The 25,785-nt window shown below is 43.7% G+C and overlaps 2 protein-coding genes across 5 annotated transcripts in view; one reads left to right on the forward strand and one right to left on the reverse strand.

Moving 5' to 3' along the window:
* Positions 1 to 5,273, forward strand: part of cct7 (chaperonin containing TCP1, subunit 7 (eta)) — a 12,722-nt gene extending 7,449 nt beyond the window's left edge. For 2 of the 3 annotated variants that reach the window (XM_029674155.2, XM_065025242.1), the window contains exons 10-13: positions 243 to 340; positions 1,651 to 1,783; positions 2,263 to 2,469; positions 4,046 to 5,009. In XM_029674155.2, the coding sequence (XP_029530015.2) occupies positions 243 to 340; positions 1,651 to 1,783; positions 2,263 to 2,469; positions 4,046 to 4,273 (666 nt within the window). In that variant the 3' untranslated portion in view covers positions 4,274 to 5,009. Of the gene's footprint in view, positions 1 to 242; positions 341 to 1,650; positions 1,784 to 2,262; positions 2,470 to 4,045; positions 5,010 to 5,032 lie in introns of those variants that run through there. The other variant, XR_010465259.1, reaches the window with a different exon arrangement.
* A 3,487-nt stretch (positions 5,274 to 8,760) lies between these two features.
* hspa12b (heat shock protein 12B) overlaps positions 8,761 to 25,785 on the reverse strand; it is a 70,359-nt gene continuing 53,334 nt past the window's right edge. The window contains exons 9-16 of one of the 2 annotated variants that reach the window (XM_065025243.1): positions 20,972 to 21,058; positions 19,683 to 19,787; positions 13,634 to 13,722; positions 13,335 to 13,504; positions 12,994 to 13,097; positions 12,673 to 12,863; positions 10,668 to 10,861; positions 8,761 to 10,451 (exon numbers count right to left, since the gene is read on the reverse strand). In XM_065025243.1, coding sequence (XP_064881315.1) covers positions 10,193 to 10,451; positions 10,668 to 10,861; positions 12,673 to 12,863; positions 12,994 to 13,097; positions 13,335 to 13,504; positions 13,634 to 13,722; positions 19,683 to 19,787; positions 20,972 to 21,058 — 1,199 coding nt within the window. In that variant the 3' untranslated portion in view covers positions 8,761 to 10,192. Of the gene's footprint in view, positions 10,452 to 10,667; positions 10,862 to 12,640; positions 12,864 to 12,993; positions 13,098 to 13,334; positions 13,505 to 13,633; positions 13,723 to 19,682; positions 19,788 to 20,971; positions 21,059 to 25,785 lie in introns of those variants that run through there. The other variant, XM_065025244.1, reaches the window with a different exon arrangement.

The raw sequence follows: 25,785 nt of genomic DNA on the forward strand, positions 1-25,785 counted from the left end.
GACCGCAGTCAGATATATGGATATTAAAACTGGGTTGTGTTCATTAGTTGAGTCTTCCAAGCCATGGAAAATGTCTTGTTTTCTCATTTGAGAAGTTCACAAGCATTTGTCTGAATTTAGAGCATCTGTCGGAGTGTAATTCTTATCAATGGTATCTTCTATTGGTTTGTGCTTTTTCAAACTGTATTGTTCCTAATGTGGTGTGTGTTGCTGTATTTCTTACGGTGTAATGTGTCCTCCAGGCCTGCGGGGGCTCCATCCAGACCAGTGTTGGCTCCATGACAGACGATGTCCTGGGGCGCTGTGAAGTCTTTGAGGAGGTGCAGGTTGGAGGAGAGAGGTGAGAGCTCCTAGGAGGAACTTCAGTGTGTTTATTTGCCGATTGCTTCGGGAACATTTGTAGAACGGCTAAGTGCGCTGTTGGATAAAACTTATTTTGCACAATTTTATTTTTAGCAGAACATCTCCGCTAAACACAGAATAAATGTTTTTGTCTCTGTGACCGCCCAGTACAAAGTTGACTACAAATACCAAGTTGCCAAACAAGTGAAGAGTATAAAATGACGCTTCAAATGAAAACCAAGAGGACTGTCTTATGAGACCTACAGTGGACAACACACGCACAAAATCATTGATTTGGCACTTCCTGAAATATATAGAGTCAAAAATTAGACAGCGTACAGCTGGCAAAATATGAATTGAATTAAGGTGAAATTTATTTCAATGTATAGGTATCAATTTCACCTTAATTCAATTCATATTTTGCCAGTTGTACGTTGTCTAATTTTTGACTCAATATATTTCAGGAAGTGCCAAATCAATGATTTCGTGCGTTAGGCCTATTGTAGGGAGGCTAAACATTTGGGCTAAAATAATCTTGTCTTAATATTTGCAGCCATATTGGTGATAATTTCACCAGGATTTGATCTGTCGTCGGTATTGTGGAATAGTGGTACGGTTTTTATATTTCACCCCCTTCTCTCCAATTTCATGATATCCGAGTTTGATCATGTCTCATTGCTCCAACTCCCCAACGGGCTCGAGAGATGCGACAGTCGAGTCATGCGTCCTCCAAAACATGACCCTCCTTAACACCTGCCCATTTTAACATGGAAGACAGCTGCACCTATATGCCCGCCACAAGGAGTCACTAGAGCGCAATAAGCTAAGTAAGCCCCCCCGGCCCCCGGCCAAACTCTCCTAACCCGGATGACGCAGGACCAATTGTGCGAACCCTATGGGACGGACAATTAGGACACAGCCTGAGATCGAATCCGGGTCTGTAGTGATGCCTTCAGCACTGTGGTGCAGTGCCTGAGACTGCTGCGCCTCAGGAGGCCCGTTTGATGTTTGAATGGAGAATACAGAGCTGCCTTTCTCCTAGGCCTATCGACACGTGCTCTAACATCTTCGGCCATTTTGTAACAATGCGTGTTAGGAGAGAGGATGCAGGCCAGTGTTAAAACACTCGTTCGCCTAAGTTCCATCGATATCAGGAAACCGGGCCCTGGCTAGTAGAACATTTCACTGGCCTGGCAGGGTCTTTAAAAAAAATTGTATTGCAAATATTGGGAGAATCTCACCCAGCCTTGTTTAAAATTGTGATTTTTCTAGTCTGTGTTTTTTTTAATGCGTGCCCCGTTCCTCCAGGTATAACTTCTTCAAGGGTTGTCCTCGCTCCCATACGTGTACCATCATCCTGAGGGGCGGAGCCGAGCAGTTTATGGAGGAGACGGAACGCTCTCTACACGACGCCATCATGATCGTACGCAGAGCCATCAAGGTAGGTTGACCCGCAGGCCACTGGACCTAAACCATAGAGTTGGATAGAGGGCACATCCTAAAGCTAAAAATTATTTTTGTGGCAAGTGCTCCCTCTACCAAACTCTGACTTAAACCAATGCCATCCTTCTACAGTGAGCTGATATTTAATCAGTGCTTGTGCTGGGTACCTAAACTAACCCACGGCATCTGTGTAGTTAAATGCTTCCTCCTATCCAGCACATTTCACTGTTCCCTAACAGTCAAAATAAAATAAATAAAGTTAAAATCTCATTCTGCCCCTGAACAAGGCAGTTAAACCCAATGTTCCTAGGCCGTCATTGTAAATAAGAGTCTAAATTGTCTCCTTTCCTCCGTCTTGTCGTCTCCTCTCCTCCATCCTAGGGGGGTGCTGGTGCAGTAGAGATGGAACTCTCAAAGTACCTTCGTGATTATTCTAGAACCATTCACTAACCTCTCCCTCCATCCTCTCCTCTCCAGAATGACTCCATCGTGGCTGGCGGAGGTGCGATCGAGATGGAACTCTCAAAGTACCTGCGTGATTATTCCAGAACCATTCCTGGCAAGCAGCAGCTGCTGATTGGAGCATACGCTAAGGCTCTAGAGATTATCCCCAGACAGCTGTGTGACAACGCAGGCTTCGATGCCACCAACATACTCAACAAGCTGCGCGCCAAGCACGCACAGGTACACACACACACACACACCATGCCTACACAGGTGGGTAGGTGGGCACGTTCCAGCGGATCACTTTAGTCCAGATGTTGACTGTCGTTGGTCACCTTTTCATTGTGTTGCATTATGGGTAGAGGTGAAAGTAAGTTTAAAAAAACATTGGGGGGTTACACCGTTAAAACATGAGCCTGTCACAATAATTAGAAAACTAGAGGATTTTTCTTGGAACCTAATTACTTGATCATTACCGCATGAAGAATGAGCCAATAGACTTCAACTTGTTGAATACGCTCAAATGAGGTGTGGTTGAACGATAACTCTTGGCCGACCCAGAGATGAGCGACCGACAGGAGTGGAGAAATATGAAAGAATATTTCTTTCAACATCTTGAGAGAATGTGATTGGTCGCTTAGGGTCCTGTTGTGTAGCCCAAACATGCTATTTAAAAAAAAAAAGTTGACCGTTTCATTTTTCAACCACACAAAATATGCATCTAAGACCAACTGAAATGCTATCAGAGAACATGTTGGATCGTTTTCACAGCTTTCCAGGTCTTTTAAAACGGTTCAAACTATCATTTGGATGTCTCCCCCGGTCCTTGCTCTGTGAGCCAAGCCGAAATGAAAGAACTTGACCGTCAACTAGATAAAACGATCAGTGCATCATCAACATTCTATCGATATGACCTGATCAGTGCATCATCAACATTCTATCGATATGACCTGATCAGTGCATCATCAACATTCTATCGATATGACCTGATCAGTGCATCATCAACATTCTATCGATATGACCTTATCCTGGTGAGCAAAGCTTTTATTTATTTTTTTATTCTAGACGAGCGTCAAGTAATGACAGAAGAGAAGGTATTGTAGACTATTTGACTGACAGTCTACCAAATGTCACAATTTATAAGCAGAAAAATATCTAGAAATTAGGCTTTAAAATGAACATGGCCTCTTGTCGTTTCGGCATCCCTGCGTACCCTGCAGGGATCCCACATAAGACTTTTGAAGTAGTTGTTTGATAACATGACTGCTTATGGCTCATTAGAAGATAGGCTAATACATTTTAAAAGTTAAATCTTTACGACTAGGCTCACAGATCCTATTGAATTAATAGGGGTTCTATATGGAATTCTATGGTTTTGTGTAGACACAGGATGTCCCCTTACTGGGACGAAATTCATGTTCAACTCTGATTATGGGGATAAAAACTGTCCGACTTGGCTACATGTTGACTGCGTGAACTTTACAAAAATCATGTGTTCAAAAGTGATATTTGGGTCTTGTCAGTAACCAATGAATTGTAGCCACATTCTTTTCACTTTGAGTGTGAGATATACAAATATAGAAACATTTAAACTTTTTTTTTTTAACAATAGCAACTATGTTGATGCTGCCGTGTTGATCTGAGCCTTGCTGTTGAAAAACCACTAGCATCAGATTTTCTGCTGTCGCAGATGCACCTGCACCCACTTTTCACCGATTTTAATTTATAGTCTTGCTTCATTAGGCTTACTGCTCATACCCTATGAGAGATCCACACACACTAACCTCCCCCCTTCTCTCTCCCTCTCTCCTCTTAGGGTGGTATGTGGTACGGTGTAGACGTGAACAATGAGGATATAGCTGATAACTACTTGGCGTGTGTGTGGGAACCCTCCATCGTGCGTATCAACGCACTGACTGCTGCCAGCGAGGCCGCCTGCCTCATCCTCTCAGTGGACGAGACCATCAAGAATCCACGCAGTAGCGTAGAAGGGCCACCAGGGGGCGGGAGAGGCCGGGGACGTGGCAGACCCCATGCTCACTAAGGGGGGACCCTGACCTCTAACCTACAGAGCCATAGACCGACATTCTGGCAAACTAGGTGAAATAGGAAAGAATCATCCACTTTGTTACTAAATGTTCCCATGACAACAGCAGTCTAGATTACATTCTGTTCATTTTAATTAGAATGTGATAGTCTTTGGAATGTTTGGAACCAACATGGCGGTTCTATTAGAGAGGCTCTAAATTCTAATGGAGTTTACTGAGCGATGTATGTCTATGGCTCTGGTCTAGTCTCACTTCAGTCGCCTCCAACACTTCTTACCGGAGGGGTGCAACAGCAACGGTAGTAGTGGTACTCTGGGCTCTGGCTTGGATGGTGGTAGAATTTGGTCCAATTTCCCTTTTCTCTCCTTGTAAGTGATGGCATCTATGTTGTCCAGTCATCTTAATGCATTAGTCGGCCAAACCAATTCACCTGTCATGACTAACATCAGCCTGTGTCTTACAAACTACTAACCACAACTCTTATTCCCTTTGTCTCACATTGGGATGGTTGGATACTTGAGCCGCCTCACCACAATACCATATTCTTTTCTTTTTTTTTGCATGTGTTTAAACCCCCCCCCCCCCCCCCAGCCATTGTCTAGGACAGAGTCAAGGGTGCCATCTTTTGTAATGCTTGTAACTGTCACACGCACTGAGTTAGTCGATGATGTTGACAATGTTTTTGTTGCTATTTATTATTGGACCATTAAAATCAATAATTCTACAGCTCAACTACTGTCTCCTGTGTGTTGCAGGAAGAGGGGTGTGTGTTTGAATATTAGCTGAAAATATCTTGGATTTGATGATCTTGAAGACTTCACTAGTCGAAATCCTGATGCATTGTGTTTACCTGCCCTTCAATGACGGTTGGTGGTTGCCATAACAATAAGTATCCAAGCCTTTTTGTTTTGGCAAGCCTCAAAAATATAAACGCATGTAAAGTGTTGGTTTCATGAGGTGAAATAAAAGATCCCAGATATGTTCCATACGCACAAAGTTTATTTCTCAATTTATTTAGTGTTAGTGGACTTGGCCAAGATGATAATTCACCTGACAGGTGTGGCATATCAAGAAGCTGATTTAAATGGCATGATCATTACACAGGTGCACCTTCTGCTTGGACAATAAAATGGCACTCTCTGAAATGTGTGGGTTCGTCACACAACACAATGCCACAGATGTGGCACGTTTTGAGGCGGCATGCTGACTGCAGGGATTGTCCACTTGTGCTTTTGCCAGAGAATTGAATGTTAATTTCTCTACCATAAGCCGCCTCAATGTCGTTTTTGAGAATTTGGCAGTATGTCCAACTGGCCTCATGACTTCCACATCCGGCTTCTTCACCTGCAGGATTGTCAGACACCAGCCATCCGGACAGCTGATGAAACTGGGTTTGATGAAACTAGGTTTGCACAACTGAAGAATTTCTACATAAACTCAAAACGTATGAGGGACGCTCATCTGTGCTTGTCGTCCTCACCTGGGTCGTAATGGCCACTGGCACGCTGGAGAAGTGTGCTCTTCGCGGATGAATGCCGGTTTTAACTACCAGGCAGACGTGTATGGCGTCGTGTGGGTGAGCAGATTTGCTGATGTCAACATGAACAGAGTGTCCCATGGTGGGGTTAAGCTACAGACAAACATATTTGCACTTTATCGATAGCAATTTGAATGCACAGAGATACCGGGATGAGATCCTGAAGCACATTGTCGGGCCAATCCTCCGCCGCCATCAACTCACATTTCAGCATGGTAATGCACGGCCCCATGTTGCAAGGATCTGTACACAATTCCAGTTCTTCCATGGCCTGCATCCTCACCAGACATGTCGCCCATTGAGCATGTGTGGCATACTCTGGATCAACAGGTACGACAGCGTGTTCCAGTTCCCGCCGATGTCTAGCAACTTCTCAGCCATTGAAAAGGAGTGGGACAACAGGCCACAATCAACAGCCTGATCAACTCTATGCAAAGGAGATGTGTCACGCTGCGTGAGGCAAATGGTGGTCACAACGGATACTGACTGGTTTTCTGAACCTCTCCCCAACCTTTTTAAGGTAGTTGTGACCAGCAGATGCATATCTATATTCCAAGTCATGTGAAATCCATAGATTAGGGCCTAATTAATTTATTTCCAATTGACTGAGTTCCTTATATACTGTAACTGTAAAAAATGAAATTGTTGCAAGTTTAATTTAATTTTGTTCAGGAGCATAACAATTGCTTAAATTGCATGGACTGAGTCATTCATTATTGCACAATCTCTGTCCCCACACATAGTCGTGGCCAAAAGTTGAGAATGACACAAATTGTAATTTTCACAAAGTCTGCTGCCTCAGTTTGTATGATGAAAATTTGCATATACTCCAGAATGTTATGTAGAGTGATCAGATGAATTGCAATTAATTGCTTAGTCCCTCTTTGCCATGCAAATGAACTGAATCCCCCAAAAACATTTCCACTGCATTTCAGCCCTGCCACAAAAGGACCAGCTGATATCATGTCAGTGATTCTCTCGTTAACACAGGTGTGAGTGTTGACGAGGACAAGGCTGGAGATCACTCTGTCATGCTGATTGAGTTTGAATAACAGACTGGAAGCTTCAAAAGGAGGGTGGTGCTTGGAATCATTGTTCTTCCTCTGTCAAACATGGTTACCTGCAAGGAAACACATGCCGTCATCATTGCTTTGCACAAAAAGGGCTTCACAGGCAAGGATATTGCTGCCAGCAAGATTGCACCGAAATCAACCATTTATCAGATCTTCAAGAACTTCCAGGAGAGCGGTTCAGTTGTTGTGAAGAAGGCTTCAGGGCGCCCAAGAAAGTCCAGCAAGCGCCAGGACCGTATCCTAAAGTTGATTCAGCTGTGGGATCGGGGCACCACCAGTACACAGCTTGCTCAGGAACGGCAGCAGGCAGGTGTGAGTGCATCTGCACACACAGTGAGGTGAAGACTTTTGGAGGTTGGCCTGGTGTCAAGAAGGGCAGCAAAGAAGCCACTTCTCTCCAGGAAAAACATCAGGGACAGACTGATATTCTGCAAAAGGTACAGGGATTGGACTGGTGAGGACTGGGTTAAAGTCATTTTCTCTGAATCCCCTTCCGATTGTTTGGGGCATCTGGAAAAAAGCTTGTCCGGAGAAGACAAGGTGAGCGCCACCATCAGTCCTGTGTCATGCCAACAGTAAAGCATCCTGAGACCATTCATGTGTGGGGTTGCTTCTCAGCCAAAGGAGTAGGCGTGGCTGCATCATGTTACGGGAAATACTGGTTCAGTCTGCTTCCCAACACACACTGGGAGACAAATTCACCTTTCAGACAAATTCCCCTTTCAGCAGGACAACAACCTGAAACACAAGGCCAAATATACACGGGAGTTGAATGATCCTGAGTGGCCTAGTCACAGGTTTGACTTAAATTGTCTTGAAAATGTATGGCATGACTTGAAAATGGCTGTCTAACAATGAATAACAACCAACTTGACGGAGCTTGAAGATTTGTAAAAAGAATAATGTGCAAATGTTGTACAATCCAGGTGTGCAAATCTCTTAGAGACTTACCCAGAAAGACACAGCTGTAATGACTCTTAGAGACTTACCCAGAAAGACACAGCTGTAATGACTCTTAGAGACTTATCCAGAAAGACTCAGCTGTAATGACTCTTAGAGACTTACCCAGAAAGACTCTTATAGACTTACCCAGAAAGACACAGCTGTAATGACTCTTAGAGACTTACCCAGAAAGACTCAGCTGTAATGACTCTTAGAGACTTACCCAGAAAGACTCAGCTGTAATGACTCTTAGAGACTTACCCAGAAAGACTCAGCTGTAATGACTCTTAGAGACTTACCCAGAAAGACTCACAGCTGTAATGACTCTTAGAGATTTACCCAGAAAGACTCAGCTGTAATGACTCTTAGAGACTTACCCAGAAAGACTCAGCTGTAATGACTCTTAGAGATTTACCCAGAAAGACTCAGCTGTAATGACTCTTAGAGACTTACCCAGAAAGACTCAGCTGTAATGACTCTTAGAGACTTACCCAGAAAGACTCACAGCTGTAATGACTCTTAGAGACTTACCCAGAAAGACTCACAGCTGTAATGACTCTTAGAGACTTACCCAGAAAGACTCACAGCTGTAATGACTCTTAGAGACTTACCCAGAAAGACTCACAGCTGTAATGACTCTTAGAGACTTACCCAGAAAGACTCAGCTGTAATGACTCTTAGAGACTTACCCAGAAAGACTCAGCTGTAATGACTCTTAGAGACTTACCCAGAAAGACTCAGCTGTAATGACTCTTAGAGACTTACCCAGAAAGACTCAGCTGTAATTGCTGCCAAAGGTGATTCTAACGTATTGACTCAGGGGGTTGAATACTTATCTAATCAAGATTTGTTTTATTTAAAAAAATATACAAATATTATAATTTTTTCCCACTGACATTATAGAGTATTTTGTGTAGATCATTGACAAAAGAAAGTTCCAAATCAATTTTAATCTCACTTTGTAACAACAACAAAATGTGGAATAAGTCAATGGGGGTGAATACTTCCTGTACTATGTCCTATTTTTACATGCCTCGTGAGCTTTTAGTTCAGCTATCTTACACCATCAGAACCCCAAATATGAGCTTCTTTTACTCAATTTTTGTTAACAATGTAAATGCAAACAGTGTATAGCCTCAACATGGTTAACTATTACATTTCATATCATGGATGGTCCGTCCTTATATACATAGCTCTGTCTATGGTTTTGAGTCATTACATTTTCCCAAGCCCAACCCTTAGCTTTTGACCAAAATGGGTGAAATAAGGATTCTAGCAAAATAAGAATTATAGCAAATTAAGAATTCTTATTAGAATTATAGCAAAATAAGGATTCTTGCAAAATAAGAATTCTAGCTAAATAGGATTCTAGCAAAATAGGATTCTAGCAAAATAATGTGATAGTCTTGCAAAATAGTTCTAGCAAAATAAGAATTCTAGCAAAATAAGAATTCTAGCAAAATAAGAATTCTAGCAAAATAAGGATTCTAGCTTTAACCGACAGTTAATATGGTTATCTTCGATGAACAAGCTATAAACAGGTTATTTCTTAAGATAGTTCTTTATACATAAAATGATAATATTTCATATAAGGGTATAAAATACAGGATCCATCAGGATATCTGCATGTACTGTACACAACTTAAATACTGTTGTGATCATACCTTATTTGGTGTTTTTCCAAGAAGCCTACATTTCCTTCAAGCAACTGTATATAAAAGGTCTAAATTACTAGTGTATACAATCAATGGTTCAGATATATTCATAGCATATTTCTGTCAGTCCTCGTCACAACCAGTCCACAGTTCAGTTAATTTCTCCATACATAGAAAGTAAAAGGCATGTTCAGCTGGTCATTCAATCCAGTGGCCACAAGGTGGCACTACAACAAAGACATTAGTATTATTATTATATTATCAGTTGAATTGAAGACTGGAGGCACTGGAACTAGATACAGGCAAGAGTCTATGGCAATTGTTCGAGAGCAAAGATTTGATCCGTGATGCATAGTGGGTAAATGCTGACTGACTTATCTACAAGTAATCATGAGTAGCTCTTTACAATTCAAGGTGATTGGTCAGGATTCGGCAGTGGTCTCCAACAAGCCCAATATATTCAGGCAGCAGTCACTCCCAGAGGGACCTCATCCTAGATCAGATTGAGATGTTTTGTTTCGATGTGAGAAAGGAATTGTGACGTTGAGCAGTTTGAAGGTCATGTCGTCACTTAAAATGTCACATCGTGCCATAACTCAATATTAAAACATTTAATTGATCCTGGATCTTTGACGTTATTCCTCGTGGGTCCATTTCCTACTTTCTCCTTCTTTACCCTTTGACCTTTTGGCATTGTGGTCAGTCTCCTCAATTTGAAAGGAAGTCGATGGCGGCTCGGACCGTCTGATTGGTCGCCATGTCCACCGCCGTCACTTTGATCTCTGTGTCTCCGAACTGCATTGTGGCTCGGATCTCTCTCCTTTCCGCCCCGGCAACCGTCCCCGGCAACGCCTCCGGTAGATCCAGAGTGATCGCGCCACACTTCCTCACTCCAGGGTCGCTGATGTAAACAACGTCGTCGCTGACGCTGCAGTAGATATTGATGATGATCTTCCTCTGGCCGGATCTGGAGAAAGAGGGAGAAGGTTTGGTGATTCTCTCTAAGTTTGTGTGTGTGTGTGTGGAGGTGCAGAGTCTTGGGTCCCTTAAGACCTTCCCAGCCATGCTGTGTGTGTCTGTTTGTGTGCATGTTTATGTGTGTAGGTACTGTGTGTGTCTGACCCAACCTCATTGTGTTTGTGTAACCCGACTTTGCTGTGTGTAAGTGTGTGTATGACCCGACCTAGCCGGTGTGTAGCTCCGCCTCACGACCTCGCCTAAAGCCACTGATTGGTCAACGGAGACGAATCTGTCGAGGATGTCGGTGCACCAATCACGGCCTTCCTTGACCAGTAGTTTGTCCCGGGGGTGTCGACCCTCCACGAAGCGGTTTAGAACCCCAACGCCGTAGGTCAGAGGGCAACGACGCACACGCACCTGAAGGAGAGTAAAAGTAGAGGGAAAATGTTTATAACAGGGTGCCACAGTGTGTGTGTGTCTCCTGGGGAGAGGAGAGAGAGCGGCGATTGGTTCGACTAGTTGGTGACGTCATAGCACCTGGAGGGAGGAACAGGGGAAATGTTTAGAACTGGAGGTGAATCTCAATCGTATTTCCTTGATTCCTCACATCCTCTGTCCTCACCTCCTTCTCAACCCATTGGAGAAGTTCAGAGTGGAGGAACCTTTTGAGAAGGATACGAGGAGAGAGGAATCAAGGCAATAAGGAAATACAATTGAGATGCACCCATGGTAGTAGTATGTATACGTACCACAGTGGGGTTGAGAGTGGAGGTGTTTAACCAGAAGTCCACAAAAATTTGACCAACTAGGGGGTTAAGGGTTAAGGTTAGAATAAGGTTTAGGGTTAGGAGCTAGGGTTAGTTTTAGGTTTAGGAGCTAGGGTTAGTTTTAGGTTTAGGAGCTAGGGTTAGTTTTAGGTTTAGGAGCTAGGGTTAGGTTTAGGGTTAGGAGCTAGGGTTAGTTTTAGGGTTAGGAGCTAGGGTTAGTTTTAGGGTTAGGAGCTAGGGTTAGTTTTAGGGTTAGTTTTAGGGTAAGGAGCTAGGGTTAGTTTTAGGGTTAGGAGCTAGGGTTAGTTTTAGGTTTAGGAGCTAGGGTTAGGTTTAGGGTTAGGAGCTAGGGTTAGTTTTAGGGTTAGTTTAATGGTTAGTTTTAGGGTTAGTTTAATGGTTAGGAGCTAGGGTTAGTTTTAGAGTTAGGAGCTAGGGTTAGTTTTAGAGTTAGGAGCTAGGGTTAGTTTTAGAGTTAGGAGCTAGGGTTAGTTTTAGGTTTAGGAGCTAGGGTTAGTTTTAGGTTTAGGAGCTAGGGTTAGGAGCTAGGGTTAGTTTTAGGGTTAGGAGCTAGGGTTAGTTTTAGGGTTAGGAGCTAGGGTTAGGAGCTAGGGTTAGGTTTAGGGTTAGGAGCTAGGGTTAGTTTTAGGGTTAGGAGCTAGGGTTAGTTTTAGAGTTAGGAGCTAGGGTTAGGGTTAGGAGCTAGGGTTAGTTTTAGGGTTAGGAGCTAGGGTTAGGAGCTAGGGTTAGGTTTAGGGTTAGGAGCTAGGGTTAGGAGCTAGGGTTAGTTTTAGAGTTAGGAGCTAGGGTTAGGGTTAGGAGCTAGGGTTAGTTTTAGGGTTAGGAGCTAGGGTTAGGAGCTAGGGTTAGGTTTAGGGTTAGGAGCTAGGGTTAGGAGCTAGGGTTAGTTTTAGAGTTAGGAGCTAGGGTTAGTTTTAGAGTTAGGAGCTAGGGTTAGTTTTAGAGTTAGGAGCTAGGGTTAGTTTTAGAGTTAGGAGCTAGGGTTAGTTTTAGAGTTAGGAGCTAGGGTTAGTTTTAGAGTTAGGAGCTAGGGTTAGTTTTAGGTTTAGGAGCTAGGGTTAGTTTTAGGTTTAGGAGCTAGGGTTAGTTTTAGGTTTAGGAGCTAGGGTTAGGTTTAGGGTTAGGAGCTAGGGTTAGTTTTAGGGTTAAGAGCTTGGGTTAGTTTTAGGGTTAGGTTTAGAGTTAGGTTTTTGGATTAAGGTTAAGGGTTAGGGAATATAGAATTTTGAGTGGGGCTGAATTTTGTCCCCCCACAAGGTCAGTTATACAAGACTGTGTGTGTGTGTGCGTACCACGGTGTGACTGTGTGTACCACGGTGTGACTGTGCGTACCGCGATGTGTGTGTGCGTACCACGGTGTGTGTGTGCGTACCACGGTGTGTGTGTGCATACCACGGTGTGTGCGTACCATAGTGTTTGTCTGTGTGTATATACTCTCACCACGGTGGGGTCCAGTCCGAACAACACAGCCCCTTTCAGTATTGTCAGACCCACATCCTGAGGGATGATGATGCGACACATTTGACCCAAAGCATTCTGGGCCGCCCGCTGCAGCATGGGCGACTCAGCGAAACCCCCAACCAGGAACAGGAAGCGAACACCCTGCACTTCCTGTCTCTGCATCAACTCCTCTGGAGGGAGAGAGGAATGAGAGGGAAGGTGAGACCAACATGTCAATGTTGAGGTTTATATAAAATGTGCCCCTTTATGCTACATTGTCAGACCAAATAATGTTAGAGAGTGTGTGTGTGTGTGTCTCACCAATGTGTTTGATGATGTTGTTAATGGTGGGTTGGAACAGTTCGTTCATGGCTTCAGGAGTGAGACGTAGCATTCCCTGAGACGACCACTTCACTATGTTCATGCTAGACAGAGAGAGAGAGAGACATTGTAAATAAGAATTTGTTCTTAATTGACTCGCCCGGATAAATAAAGAGAGAGAGACATGCAGGGGATGAGACGACCACGTTTCTATGTTCTTACTAATGTAGAGAGAGGGGTTACACACTATTTTTTATTTTGTTCATCCTCACACAGGGAGAGAGGTCAAATACACACATACAAACACACACACACACAACCTTTCTCTCCCCACAACATACTTGCTCTTGCGCAGGGCAGTCTCCACACTCTGTCCTCTGTATCTTTTGTAGAAGTCGATAAAGGAGAAGGGCAGAGAGATATTCAGTGCGTTGGATCGCCCCGGCGTGGCCGTGCGTTTACGAGCCTCGAACGCGATGGTCAGGTCGACCCAAGCAGCGGGACGCTTCGCCTAAAAAAATATATATTTATCAGACGCTATTATCCAAAGCAGTTTACAATCGTGGGTTTGATTCCCCAGCCGGAATCAAACCCACAATCCTGGCGTTACAAGCGTCATGCTCTATGCTCTAGCAATTACCTTGAAGCTCTCGATAAAGTCCTCTCCGAAGATTTTACAAAGCATTGCTTCAAAGGCGAGGTCGACGCCGACCGCCCCGTATGGACCTCCTACAGTAAGCATATGAATAAAAACATTGTATGAGTCTCGTAAAAAAGTATTCACCCCTGAGTATTCAACTAAGGAATATACACCCCTGAGTATACACCCCTGAGTATTCAACTAAGGAATATACACCCCTGAGTATTCAACTAAGGAATATACACCCCTGAGTATTCAACTAAGGAATATACACCCCTGAGTATTCAACTAAGGAATATACACCCCTGAGTATTCAACTAAAGAATATACACCCCTGAGTATACACCCCTGAGTATTCAACTAAGGAATATACACCCCTGAGTATTCAACTAAGGAATATACACCCCTGAGTATTCAACTAAGGAATATACACCCCTGAGTATACACCCCTGAGTATTCAACTAAGGAATATACACCCCTGAGTATTCAACTAAGGAATATACACCCCTGAGTATTCAACTAAGGAATATACACCCCTGAGTATACATCCCTGAGTATTCAACTAAGGAATATACACCCCTGAGTATTCAACTAAGGAATATACACCCCTGAGTATACACCCCTGAGTATTCAACTAAGGAATATACACCCCTGAGTATACACCCCTGAGTATTCAACTAAGGAATATACACCCCTGAGTATACACCCCTGAGTATTCAACTAAGGAATATACACCCCTGAGTATACACCCCTGAGTATTCAACTAAGGAATATACACCCCTGAGTATACACCCCTGAGAATTCAACTAAGGAATATACACCCCTGAGTATACACCCCTGAGTATTCAACTAAGGAATATATACCCCTGAGTATTCAACTAAGGAATATACACCCCTGAGTATTCAACTAAGGAATATACACCCCTGAGTATTCAACTAAGGAATATACACCCCTGAGTATTCAACTAAGGAATATACACCCCTGAGTATTCAACTAAGGAATATACACCCCTGAGTATTCAACTAAGGAATATACACCCCTGAGTATTCAACTAAGGAATATACACCCCCTGATTATTCAACTAAGGAATATACACCCCTGAGTATACACCCCTGACTATACACCCCTGACTATACACCCCTGACTATACACCCCTGAATATACACCCCTGACTATACACCCCTGACTATACACCCCTGAATATACACCCCTGAGTATTCAACCCTGACTCTACACCCCTGAATCTACACCCCTGACTATACACCCCTGAATATACACCCCTGAGTATTCAACCCTGACTCTACACCCCTGACTATACACCCCTGACTATTCACCCCTGATTATTCACCCCTGAATATACACCCCTGACTATACACCCCTGACTATACACCCCTGAATATACACCCCTGACTATTTACCCCTGACTATACACCCCTGACTATTCACCCCTGAATATACACACCTGACTATTCAACTAAGGAATATACACCCCTGACTATACACCCCTGACTATTCACCCCTGAATATACACCCCTGACTATACACCCCAGAATATACACACCTGACTATACACCCCTGAATATACACCCCTGACTCTACACCCCTGACTCTACACCCCTGACTCTACACCCCTGACTATACACCCCTGACTCTACACTCCTGACTGTACACCCCTGACTATACACACCTGACTATTCAACTAAGGAATATACACCCCTGACTATACACCCCTGACTATTCACCCCTGAATATACACACCTGACTATTCAACTAAGGAATATACACCCCTGACTATACACCCCTGACTATTCACCCCTGAATATACACCCCTGACTATACACCCCTGAATATACACACCTGACTATTCAACTAAGGAATATACACCCCTGACTATACACCCCTGAATATACACACCTGACTATTCAACTAAGGAATGTACACCCCTGACTATACACCCCTGACTATACACCCCTGAGTATTCAACCCTGACCCTACACCCCTGACTCTACACCCCTGAGTATTCAACCCTGACTCTACACCCCTGACTCTACACCCCTGACTCTACACCCCTGAATATACACACCTGACTATTCAACTAAGGAATGTACACCCCTGACTATACACACCTGACTATACACCCCTGACTATACACACCTGACTATTCAACTAAGGAATGTACACCCCTGACTATACACACCTGAATATACACACCCGACTATTAACCCCTGAATATACACCCCTGAATATACACCCTGAATATACACACCTGAATATACACCCCTGAATATACACACCTGACTATACACCCCTGACTATACACCCCTGACTATTCAACTAAGGAATATACACCCCTGAATATACACACCTGAATATACACCCCTGACTATACACCCCTGACTATACACCCCTGACTATTCAACTAAGCAATATACACCCCTGAATATACACCCCTGACTATACACCCCTGACTATACACCCCTGAGTATACACCCCTGACTATTCACCCCTGACTCTACACCCCTGACTCTACACCCCTGAGTCTACACCCCTGAGTATACACCCCTGACTATTCACCCCTGACTATTCACCCCTGACTATACACCCCTGAATATACACACCTGACTATTCAACTAAGGAATATACACCCCCGACTTTTCACTCCTGAGTATACACCCCTAACTATACACACCTGACTATACACACCTGACTATACACCCCTGACTATTCACCCCTGACTATACACACCTGACTATTCAACTAAGGAATATAGACCCCTGACTATTCACTCCTGAGTATACACCCCTGACTATACACCCCTGACTATTCAACTAAGGAATATACACCCCTGAATATACACACCTGAATATACACACCTGACTATTCAACTAAGGAATATACACCCCTGACTATTCACTCCTGAGTATACACCCCTGACTATACACCCCTGACTATACACACCTGACAATACACCCCTGACTATTCATCCCTGACTATACACATCTGACTATTCAACTAAGGAATATACACCCCTGACTATACACCCCTGACTATACACCCCTGACTATACACCCCTGACTATACACCCCTGACTATACACCCCTGACTATTCAACTAAGGAATATACACCCCTGACTATTCACTCCTGAGTATACACCCCTGACTATACACCCCTGACTATACAAACCTGACTATACAACCCTGACTATACACCCCTGACTATTCACCCCTGACTATACAAACCTGACTATACACCCCTGAATATACACACCTGACTATTCAACTAAGGAATATACACCCCTGAGTATACACCCCTGACTATACACCCCTGAATATACACCCCTGACTATACACCCCTGACTATACACCCCTGACTATACACACCTGACTATTCAACTAAGGAATGTACACCCCTGACTATACACCCCTGACAATTCAACCCTGAATATACACCCCTGAATATACACCCCTGAATATACACACCTGACTGTTAACCCCTGAATATACACCCCTGAATATACACCCCTGAATATACACCCCTGAATATACACACCTGAATATACACCCCTGAATATACACACCTGAATATACACCCCTGACTATACACCCCTATTCAACTAAGGAATATACACCCCTGAATATACACACCTGAATATACACCCCTGACTATACACCCCTGACTATTCAACTAAGGAATATACACCCCTGAATATACACACCTGAATATACACCCCTGACTATACACCCCTGACTCTACACCCCTGACTATTCAACTAAGGAATATACACCCCTGAATATACACACCTGAATATACACCCCTGACTATACACCCCTGACTATACACCCCTGACTATTCACCCCTGACTATACACCCGAGTACTCAACACTGAACTATTCAACACTGGACTATTCAACCCTGACTATTCACCCCTGACTATTCACCCCTGACTATACAACCCTGAATATACACCCCTGACTATATACCCCTGACTATACACCCCTGAGTATTCAACCCTGACTATACAACCCTGACTATTCACCCTTGACTCTACACCCCTGAGTATACACCCCTGACTATTCACCCCTGACTATACACCCCTGACTATACACCCCTGAGTATTCAACCCTGACTATACAACCCTGACTATTCACCCCTGACTCTACACCCCTGACTCTACACCCCTGAGTATACACCCCTGACTATTCACCCCTGACTATACACCCCTGAATATACACACCTGACTATTCAACTAAGGAATATACACCCCTGACTATACACCCCTGACTATACACACCTGACTATACACCCCTGACTATTCACCCCTGACTATACACACCTGACTATTCAACTAAGGAATATACACCCCTGAGTATACACCCCTGACTATTCACCCCTGAGTATACACCCCTGACTATACACCCCTGAATATACACCCCTGACTATACACCCCTGACTATACACCCCTGACTATACACCCCTGACTATTCACCCCTGACTATTCACCCCTGAATATACACCCCTGACTATACACCCCTGACTATACACCCCTGAGTATTCAACCCTGACTATACACCCCTGACTATACACCCCTGGCTATACACCCCTGACTATACACCCCTGACTATACACCCCTGACTATACACCCCTGAGTATTCAACCCTGAGTATTCACCCCTGACTATACACCCGAGTACTCAACACTGAACTATTCAACCCTGAGTTTTCACCACTGACCGCTGCCATGTTGGCGTAGGTAGGTGTGTGTAGGTAGGTGAAGAGGTGTGTGTAGGTAGGTGAAGAGGTGTGTGTAGGTAGGTGAAGAGGTGTGTGTAGGTAGGTGTGTGTAGGTGAAGAGGTGTGCGTAGGTAGTTGAAGAGGTGTGTGTAGGTAGGTGAAGAGGTGTGTGTAGGTAGGTGAAGAGGTGTGTGTAGGTAGGTGTGTGTAGGTAGGTGAAGAGGTGTGTGTAGGTAGGTGAAGAGGTGTGTGTAGGTAGGTGAAGAGGTGTGTGTAGGTAGGTGAAGAGGTGTGTGTAGGTAGGTGAAGAGGTGTGTGTAGGTAGGTGAAGAGGTGCGTGTAGGTAGGTGAAGAGGTGGGCGTAGGTAGGTGAAGAGGTGGGCGTAGGTAGGTGAAGAGGTGTGTGTAGGTAGTTGAAGAGGTGTGTGTAGGTAGGTGAAGAGGTGTGTGTAGGTAGGTGAAGAGGTGTGTGTAGGTAGGTGAAGAGGTGTGCGTAGGTAGGTGTGTGTAGGTAGGTGAAGAGGTGTGTGTAGGTAGGTGAAGAGGTGTGTGTAGGTAGGTGAAGAGGTGTGTGTAGTTAGGTGAAGAGGTGTGTGTAGGTAGGTGAAGAGGTGTGTGTAGGTAGGTGAAGAGGTGTGTGTAGGTAGGTGAAGAGGTGGGCGTAGGTAGGTGAAGAGGTGTGTGTAGGTAGGTGAAGAGGTGGCGGTAGGTAATTGAAGAGGTGGGCGTAGGTAATTGAAGAGGTGGGCGTAGGTAGGTGAAGAGGTGGGCGTAGGTAATTTAAGAGGTGGGCGTAGGTAGGTGAAGAGGTGGGCGTAGGTAATTTAAGAGGTGGGCGTAGGTAATTTAAGAGGTGGGCGTAGGTAGGTGAAGAGGTGTGTGTAGGTAGGTGAAGAGGTGTGTGTAGGTAGGTGAAGAGGTGTGTGTAGGTATGTGAAGAGGTGGGCGTAGGTAGGTGAAGAGGTGGTGTCTAAGCTACAATTAATCTGTTACCTGAGGCCTTGTAGAGTTCCTTCAGTGTCCCCTGCGGCTGCTCTCTGATCAGTTAGGTACTGTATAAGGTAAGGTATCTAAGGTGATGAGGTATCTAAGGTGGTGAGGTATCTAAGGTGGTGAGTTATCTGAGGTGAGTTATCTGAGGTGAGTTATCTGAGGTGAGTTATCTGAGGTGAGGTTTCTGAGGTGAGGTATCTAAGGTGGTAAGGTATCTAAGGTGGTGAGGTGTCAATGGTGAGGTATCTAAGGTGGTGAGGTATCTAAGGTGGTGAGGTGTCAATGGTGAGGTATCTAAGGTGGTGAGGTATCTAAGGTTGTTACCTGAGACCTTGTAGAGTTCCTTCAGTGTCCCCTGGGGCTGCTCTATCTGGTGAACTGTCAGGTCTACTGTTCCTCCTCCACAGTCTGCCACTATGTACCGGTCACCTGGTGAGAGAGAGAGAGAGACACACACACACACACACACACACACACACACACACACACACACACACAATGAAAGATCAGTATCTTTTGAGTGTCAATTTCAATCATTCAGCACTCAATCTTGAATTATTTGTGTCTCATGGAGTTTAAGAAAGTATATATTTTTTAATAGAGCTCTCCTTTTTTTACGATGCAGTGGTTTAATCTGTCAGTATGTGTGTGTGTGTATTTGACAGTGTGTGTTTTCTCTCTGATGGAGCTCTGAGTATACCATGAGAGTTTGTTATGAGTCGATCTCCCAAGCATAAACAGCTCCCAGGTATTACAATAGCTGAGATTGCGTGTGTATGTTTGTTTATGTTTGTGAAACCTATAGAGATAAGGCTGGACCTCTGTGTTTATTGCTATAGAGTGAGGGAGAAAGGGAGGACAGAGAGAGGAGGAAAGAGAGGAGGAAAGAGAGGAGGAAAAAAGGGAAGAAAGAGAGGGAGGAAAGAGAGGAGGAAAAGAGGGAAGAAAGAGAGGGAGGAAAGAGAGGAGGAAAAGAGGGAGGAAAGAGAGGAGGAAAAGAGGGAAGAAAGAGAGGAAAAAAGAGAGGGGAGAAAGAGAGGGGAGAAAGAGAGGGAAGAAAGAGAGGAGGAAAAGAGGGAAGAAAGAGAGGGGAGAAAGAGAGGGAGGAAAGAGAGGAGGAAAAGAGGGAGGAAAGAGAGGGGAGGGAAAGATGGAATAAAGAGTGGGAGGAAAGAGAGGGGAGGAAAGAGAAGATTTGGTGAAAAGGGTGATTAATTCAGTAGGAATTGGGAGGAGAGGAGAGAAAGGAAGAGGGGGGAGAGAGAGAGCGAGAGAGAGTTTATTTACAGTAGAGTTGTAGAGGAGAGTCTCAGGGGCCAAACCCTTCCTGGCCATGGTGTGTGTGCCTGTGCTTGCAGGCGTGTGTGTGTCAGGAAGGGAGGGAGGGTAGTAGGGGTCAGAGAGGGCACGTGGCTCTCCAGACCCCTGTCATGGCTCAGTGAGAAGAGAGATGGGGTGAGGGACCGGTTTAGGGATTTTTTTGGCGAATTGGGGAGTTGAAGAGTTGATTATTTTGACCCTGGACCTCAAATCCTTTCTCACTGTCTACCCTCTGATATCCGTCTGTGTTCTGTCTATCTGACTGTGTGCACGCTAGTATGTGTGTGACTAACCAGTCTGCATCTCTGACCAGAGTTCTCCAGTCCCTCTCTCTACCAGGAAAGTTCTGCTGTGTCTCGCTTTCCTCAGCTGCTCACGCGCTGCAACACACACACACACACACACACACACACACACACACACACACACACACACACACACACACACACACACACACACACACAAGATACAGACAACATTTTAACAACCATACAATAACATTCAAACAAACAACCTACAACATACAAAAAAAAACAGACGACATAAAAAAATAAAAAACCTCCCAACCCACAGTTAGACCAGACACAGAGTACATGTTAATGTAACCAACCCACAGTTAGACCAGACACAGAGTACATGTTAATGTAACCAACCCACAGTTAGACCAGACACAGAGTACATGTTAATGTAACATACCCAACCCACAGTTAGACCAGACACAGAGTACATGTTAATGTAACCAACCCACAGTTAGACCAGACACAGAGTACATGTTAATGTAACCAACCCACAGTTAGACCAGACACAGAGTACATGTTAATGTAACCAACCCACAGTTAGACCAGACACAGAGTACATGTTAATGTAACCAACCCACAGTTAGACCAGACACAGAGTACATGTTAATGTAACCAACCCACAGTTAGACCAGACACAGAGTACATGTTAATGTAACATAACCAACCCACAGTTAGACCAGACACAGAGTACATGTTAATGTAACCAACCCACAGTTAGACCAGACACAGAGTACATGTTAATGTAACCAACCCACAGTTAGACCAGACACAGAGTACATGTTAATGTAACCAACCCACAGTTAGACCAGACACAGAGTACATGTTAATGTAACCAACCCACAGTTAGACCAGACACAGAGTACATGTTAATGTAACCAACCCACAGTTAGACCAGACACAGAGTACATGTTAATGTAACCAACCCACAGTTAGACCAGACACAGAGTACATGTTAATGTACCCAACCCACAGTTAGACCAGACACAGAGTACATGTTAATGTAACCAACCCACAGTTAGACCAGACACAGAGTACATGTTAATGTAATGTAACCAACCCACAGTTAGACCAGACACAGAGTACATGTTAATGTAATGTAACCAACCCACAGTTAGACCAGACACAGAGTACATGTTAATGTAACCAACCCACAGTTAGACCAGACACAGAGTACATGTTAATGTAACCAACCCACAGTTAGACCAGACACAGAGTACATGTTAATGTAACCAACCCACAGTTAGACCAGACACAGAGTACATGTTAATGTAACGTAACCAACCCACAGTTAGACCAGACACAGAGTACATGTTAATGTAACCAACCCACAGTTAGACCAGACACAGAGTACATGTTAATGTAACCAACCCACAGTTAGACCAGACACAGAGTACATGTTAATGTAACCAACCCACAGTTAGACCAGACACAGAGTACATGTTAATGTACCCAACCCACAGTTAGACCAGACACAGAGTACATGTTAATGTACCCAACCCACAGTTAGACCAGACACAGAGTACATGTTAATGTAACCAACCCACAGTTAGACCAGACACAGAGTACATGTTAATGTAACCAACCCACAGTTAGACCAGACACAGAGTACATGTTAATGTAACCAACCCACAGTTAGAACAGACACAGAGTACATGTTAATGTAACCAACCCACAGTTAGACCAGACACAGAGTACATGTTAATGTAACCAACCCACAGTTAGACCAGACACAGAGTACATGTTAATGTAACCAACCCACAGTTAGACCAGACACAGAGTACATGTTAATGTAACCAACCCACAGTTAGACCAGACACAGAGTACATGTTAATGTAACGTAACCAACCCACAGTTAGACCAGACACAGAGTACATGTTAATGTAATGTAACCAACCCACAGTTAGAACAGACACAGAGTACATGTTAATGTAACCAACCCACAGTTAGAACAGACACAGAGTACATGTTAATGTAACCAACCCACAGTTAGACCAGACACAGAGTACATGTTAATGTAACCAACCCACAGTTAGAACAGACACAGAGTACATGTTAATGTAATGTAACCAACCCACAGTTAGAACAGACACAGAGTACATGTTAATGTAACCAACCCACAGTTAGACCAGACACAGAGTACATGTTAATGTAATGTAACCAACCCACAGTTAGAACAGACACAGAGTACATGTTAATGTAACGTAACCAACCCACAGTTAGAACAGACACAGAGTACATGTTAATGTAACGTAACCAACCCACAGTTAGAACAGACACAGAGTACATGTTAATGTAACGTAACCAACCCACAGTTAGAACAGACACAGAGTACATGTTAATGTAACGTAACCAACCCACAGTTAGAACAGACACAGAGTACATGTTAATGTAACGTAACCAACCCACAGTTAGAACAGACACAGAGTACATGTTAATGTAACGTAACCAACCCACAGTTAGAACAGACACAGAGTACATGTTAATGTAATGTACCCAACCCACAGTTAGAACAGACACAGAGTACATGTTAATGTAACGTAACCAACCCACAGTTAGAACAGACACAGAGTACATGTTAATGTAACGTAACCAACCCACAGTTAGAACAGACACAGAGTACATGTTAATGTAACGTAACCAACCCACAGTTAGAACAGACACAGAGTACATGTTAATGTAACGTAACCAACCCACAGTTAGAACAGACACAGAGTACATGTTAATGTAACGTAACCAACCCACAGTTAGAACAGACACAGAGTACATGTTAATGTAACGTAACCAACCCACAGTTAGACCAGACACAGAGTACATGTTAATGTAACGTAACCAACCCACAGTTAGACCAGACACAGAGTACATGTTAATGTAACGTAACCAACCCACAGTTAGACCAGACACAGAGTACATGTTAATGTAACGTAACCAACCCACAGTTAGAACAGACACAGAGTACATGTTAATGTAACGTAACCAACCCACAGTTAGAACAGACACAGAGTACATGTTAATGTAACGTAACCAACCCACAGTTAGAACAGACACAGAGTACATGTTAATGTAACGTAACCAACCCACAGTTAGAACAGACACAGAGTACATGTTAATGTAACGTGACCCAACCCACAGTTAGACCAGACACAGAGTACATGTTAATGTAACGTTAGAACAGACCAACCCACAGTTAGAACAGACACAGAGTACATGTTAATGTAACGTAACCAACCCACAGTTAGACCAGACACAGAGTACATGTTAATGTAACGTAACCAACCCACAGTTAGACCAGACACAGAGTACATGTTAATGTAACGTAACCAACCCACAGTTAGAACAGACACAGAGTACATGTTAATGTAACGTACCCAACCCACAGTTAGAACAGACACAGAGTACATGTTAATGTAACGTAACCAACCCACAGTTAGAACAGACACAGAGTACATGTTAATGTAACGTAACCAACCCACAGTTAGAACAGACACAGAGTACATGTTAATGTAACGTAACCAACCCACAGTTAGAACAGACACAGAGTACATGTTAATGTAACGTAACCAACCCACAGTTAGAACAGACACAGAGTACATGTTAATGTAACGTAACCAACCCACAGTTAGAACAGACACAGAGTACATGTTAATGTAATGTACCCAACCCACAGTTAGAACAGACACAGAGTACATGTTAATGTAACGTAACCAACCCACAGTTAGAACAGACACAGAGTACATGTTAATGTAACGTAACCAACCCACAGTTAGAACAGACACAGAGTACATGTTAATGTAACGTAACCAACCCACAGTTAGAACAGACACAGAGTACATGTTAATGTAACGTAACCAACCCACAGTTAGAACAGACACAGAGTACATGTTAATGTAACGTAACCAATCCACAGTTAGAACAGACACAGAGTACATGTTAATGTAACGTAACCAACCCACAGTTAGACCAGACACAGAGTACATGTTAATGTAACGTAACCAACCCACAGTTAGACCAGACACAGAGTACATGTTAATGTAACGTAACCAACCCACAGTTAGACCAGACACAGAGTACATGTTAATGTAACGTACCCAACCCACAGTTAGAACAGACACAGAGTACATGTTAATGTAACGTAACCAACCCACAGTTAGACCAGACACAGAGTACATGTTAATGTAACGTAACCAACCCACAGTTAGAACAGACACAGAGTACATGTTAATGTAACGTAACCAACCCACAGTTAGAACAGACACAGAGTACATGTTAATGTAACGTGACCAACCCACAGTTAGACCAGACACAGAGTACATGTTAATGTAACGTAACCAACCCACAGTTAGAACAGACACAGAGTACATGTTAATGTAACGTGACCAACCCACAGTTAGACCAGACACAGAGTACATGTTAATGTAACGTACCCAACCCACAGTTAGAACAGACACAGAGTACATGTTAATGTAACGTACCCAACCCACAGTTAGACCAGACACAGAGTACATGTTAATGTAACGTAACCAACCCACAGTTAGAACAGACACAGAGTACATGTTAATGTAATGTAACCAACCCACAGTTAGAACAGACACAGAGTACATGTTAATGTAACGTAACCAACCCACAGTTAGACCAGACACAGAGTACATGTTAATGTAACGTAACCAACCCACAGTTAGAACAGACACAGAGTACATGTTAATGTAACGTAACCAACCCACAGTTAGACCAGACACAGAGTACATGTTAATGTAACGTAACCAACCCACAGTTAGAACAGACACAGAGTACATGTTAATGTAACGTACCCA

Source organism: Oncorhynchus nerka, linkage group LG12 (genome assembly GCF_034236695.1).
Source record: "Oncorhynchus nerka isolate Pitt River linkage group LG12, Oner_Uvic_2.0, whole genome shotgun sequence".
In the NCBI taxonomy this organism is placed as follows: Eukaryota; Metazoa; Chordata; class Actinopteri; order Salmoniformes; family Salmonidae; genus Oncorhynchus; species Oncorhynchus nerka.